Source organism: Ceratina calcarata, unplaced genomic scaffold, assembly GCF_001652005.2.
Source record: "Ceratina calcarata isolate Rehan_Ccalc_2016 unplaced genomic scaffold, ASM165200v1 scaffold2675, whole genome shotgun sequence".
In the NCBI taxonomy this organism is placed as follows: Eukaryota; Metazoa; Arthropoda; class Insecta; order Hymenoptera; family Apidae; genus Ceratina; species Ceratina calcarata.
In genome coordinates, this window is record NW_017148928.1 from 1 (window position 1) to 3738 (window position 3738).

General features: G+C 38.1%; 1 protein-coding gene across 1 annotated transcript; it reads right to left on the reverse strand.

The window, feature by feature from the left end:
- Positions 1-789: 789 nt before the first annotated feature.
- LOC108623436 (lipase 3-like) lies at positions 790-3498 on the reverse strand. The gene is made up of 8 exons (XM_018021947.2): positions 3402-3498; positions 2897-3047; positions 2151-2331; positions 1971-2085; positions 1663-1909; positions 1418-1576; positions 1103-1330; positions 790-1030 (listed from the first exon to the last, which is right to left on the reverse strand). Exons 2-8 carry the CDS (start codon positions 3044-3046, stop codon positions 857-859), a joined length of 1254 nt encoding a protein of 417 aa, XP_017877436.1. The 5' UTR covers position 3047; positions 3402-3498; the 3' UTR covers positions 790-856.
- Positions 3499-3738: the final 240 nt, after the last annotated feature.

Here is a 3738-nt window from a genome sequence, read left to right on the forward strand (position 1 = left end):
CACCATAAACAATTATCATATCGTATTTTTCACTGCCTTTTAACTACGCCCGGGAGACGTATTTCCCTGTCCCTAACGAGTACCGTTAACCGTTTATTTGATGTGGAAACCCGATTGCGAACGAGACATTTCGTTTTTTTACTGCTAGTAATGTAACGAGGATCTTTTTTTATCCAGCCGCGCATAACAAAATCTGAATCGTGTANTTCCATTAAACAATCATTAACAAAATCTATCGGCACTGATTCACAGAATGTCTCTAAACACCATGAGAATACCTTCACGACATGACCGCACCTTCCACAGACGGTATTTCGTGTCGGTCTTGTTTTTACGAAGAAACGGTACGTCCGATTCGAATTGTAATGAAAGCGTATACGGGGTCCAATGACTGGACAGATAGAACATTGTTACGAAATTGGTTTGTTATTCTTTACGATCGAATATTTTGTCGCGCGGAATAGAAATTTGTCTGAAATTTCCATCAAGTAGGCCATGGCTTTCTGGGCCGATTCGTAAATTATGACACAAATACATTTTACGTAACACCGGTGGAGAATAAATACCTAACTTAGGTTAATATTCGGGATGCACCATCAGTCCGATCGGCCGGCCAAATTACTCACGTGAACGTTCGAGGTATTCCGTACAAAGAATCAGGAATATCGGAACGAGAAGGTTCTACGGAAGTTTCTACCATTTCTGTGGAATACTATGCTTAATTTATTTCGATTCACTTTAACGGAAGTAATCGAAATTCGATGGCGAATGGAATTGGAATGGGAGTTCGTGATGCTCATTACATTTTTCATTAGATAAATACAGCCTCTTAATTATTCTAATGTTTAAGACATGCTTAAGTCTCTAAGTGTAAGTTTAACTTATTGTTAGTTAATATATCAATTAGTTCATCGAAGACTAGTTTGCGAACATGTCTAGCCATCAAATAGTCAATGTGATTAAATTTCTTGTATGGCACTTTGTATAAAATTGGTTTATGAGGTAGTTCGTTAACGAATCTCATGACGTCCTAAAACGAAGATAAACGACAATCAAATCAAGGCGAACATATCTGGAAACATATTTAAATCGAAATACAGACTCTACGGTCAGAAAGCCAGTCGTTCTCGCCCCAGAACATGGCGATCGGTGTTATGATCCTTGATATATTATACTTCGGTGGTTCGATGCTATTATAAATCTTCAAATTTTTGTCTTTACCGTAGTCGTATTGTCTAAAGTCTCCGGAGTTAATCGACTGGCCGTAATGCTCTAGTTGCTTGGTAGATCCACCGGCCGGAAAGTGATTCAAGAACTTAGGCATTAATTGCTACGATAAATAAAGATTTACGTAAGTAATTAAAAACTGCATAAACGGAAAATCGTTAATGTAGTTAGCGCATCTGAGTGTACTCACGTAATCAAATTGCGTATCGTCGAATCCGACCAGGAGGAACAACAGATTAGAGCAAATTTTTTCTTCCAGAGTATTGGAATAACAGAAGTATTTCGCTAAAATCTTAACAAGAATATCGTTCGGTAGGATCTCTCCATGTAAGACGTCATCAATTAATTTCTAAGGATCGAGATAACGTCTGATTAGAATCGAAACTGTTTCATCCAGTGAACCGGATTTGTCAATAAAATTACTCTATTCTTCACCTTCACGGTTTCATCGATAGAGGCTAAAAATCGGAATACGGGAGATTGCTGGTATTTCATATACGCGATCGGGGCTAAGAGGTACGCTGATTGCACCAGTCGTGCTATCTGCGGTCGCTCGCTAGATAGGACAAAGAAAGTTGTTGTACCCATCGAGTATCCGATGTAGGCCCTCAACAAGTTTTGTTTCGTTTCCACGATATGAGTGAGCATCGCCGGTAGATCGTAAATGCCTGATTCGTGCCAGCTGAATGAACAAGCATCTTATTAATTAACATACACCTCACGTATTTATTTGTTAGAAGTACCTGAAATCCCAAAATCTTCTATCGTTGATGGTTAGATTAACGTGAGCCCTCGAATAAGTGTTCCCCCGATAGTTCCCGAACCACACATCGTAACCGTGGTCGGCCAGCATGAAAGCTGAGTGACAAGGAGAACTTATGTATCAAGTTCTATAGAGATAAAAGAAGCATTCGAATAAGTACCTAACGACTGGCTTTTGTTAACAATGAGCCAATCCGCAGAGCTTCCGAGTATACCGTGTTGTAAAAAGACTGCTGGGGATCCTGGTTTCCCGGGGATACGGTGCATCGTCAAGATGTAACCATCCTCCGTCGTCACAGTGTGTGCCTCGGCCGGGTAACCCTGACTTTGTATTATTTGTAACTACAATCGAAGAAATCACGGGTTAGTCTTCGATCGACGATGAATTATTTCACGTACCAAAACATTTGTCCTTGAACATTGAAATCGTACCATGGAAAAACTCCATCACCGGTACAATTTTTCCACGCATTAGTCACGCGCATCAGATAAATAAATCTCACATATTGAGTTAACAATAAGGGGGCATACGTATAATTTCACTTAATAATTCATGGAGCATAATGTACTCGGTAAGTTTACTAACAGGGAAAAAAGAGTTCTTGTACACGATGATATAGAGAAGTTATACATACGATCATAATTACAAGATTTCACAAACAATATTATTTTAACGCTGAGAATAATGTAAAAGGCATATACGGTTTTAACTGAAAAAATCGTATTTCCTCTTCCGGAGGTCTCGCAGTTTAATTAGGTATCGAGCAATTTATTAGTACGATGAGATACGTGGTAATCCGCTAAATGGAGTTATGATACTATGATAAACGCGATTCAGACAATTTTGTCGATTCTTCTTCGCACGTTCGTTTGACGCACAAAATAAAAGATTCGTAATTAGACTTACTGTATTGAAATTGTCGTTCTTTTGATCGGTCCCTTCAAACACATCGGAAATAGAGATGGGGATGGTATTGAGCATTATGTCTGAGATCACGTCCGAAGCCGCATGAGAGATCAGCCACAGGGACGAGAACGTGATGATCAGATCTTTCATTCTAAGAATTGCGCGCAAACAATAGCAGTAATGAGTATGTCAGATAGAAGAAACCGTTTATCTATGGATTAACATTGGCGTTACAACATGATCTGTTCAAAGATGAAACCGTAATAACCGTTTCCAGTTCTCTTTATCGTTACAAATGTATTTCATCTTTAAGCGCCAGTCACAAAGATGTGATTCATCTATCGCGCGTATCATTATCCGTTTCGATGCGAAAAAATTCATTCATCACAGCACATTCTGAATACGATAAAACTAAATAAAAGGACGCGGAAAGAGACTGATCTGCGATCTGACCTGGCAATTTCTTATACACGATAGAAGTGAGGGAATTATAAAAGTGCCGTACCTGAATCCTGCAAATTACAGACTGCGAAGCGAGGGCGAAAACTGAACATATATATGTATGCGAAAGAGTAAAAGATTATAATTAAAATGTATCATTAAGTATACAAAAAAGTATCTGATAAGCAACAGTCATGTCCATTTTTAGTTGTTATTTTTACTTGTGTTTACAAGTACACAATATTCTGATAATATATATAAATATTTATTATACGATCTACAAAGAAAAATGAGGTCACACAGAATTCCTACTGATTTGCATTATTATCACTGTAAGAACGTATATTTTATTTAACGAAGATTAGGAAATACTTTTGAAGGCTATCGTTAAGTATATATAC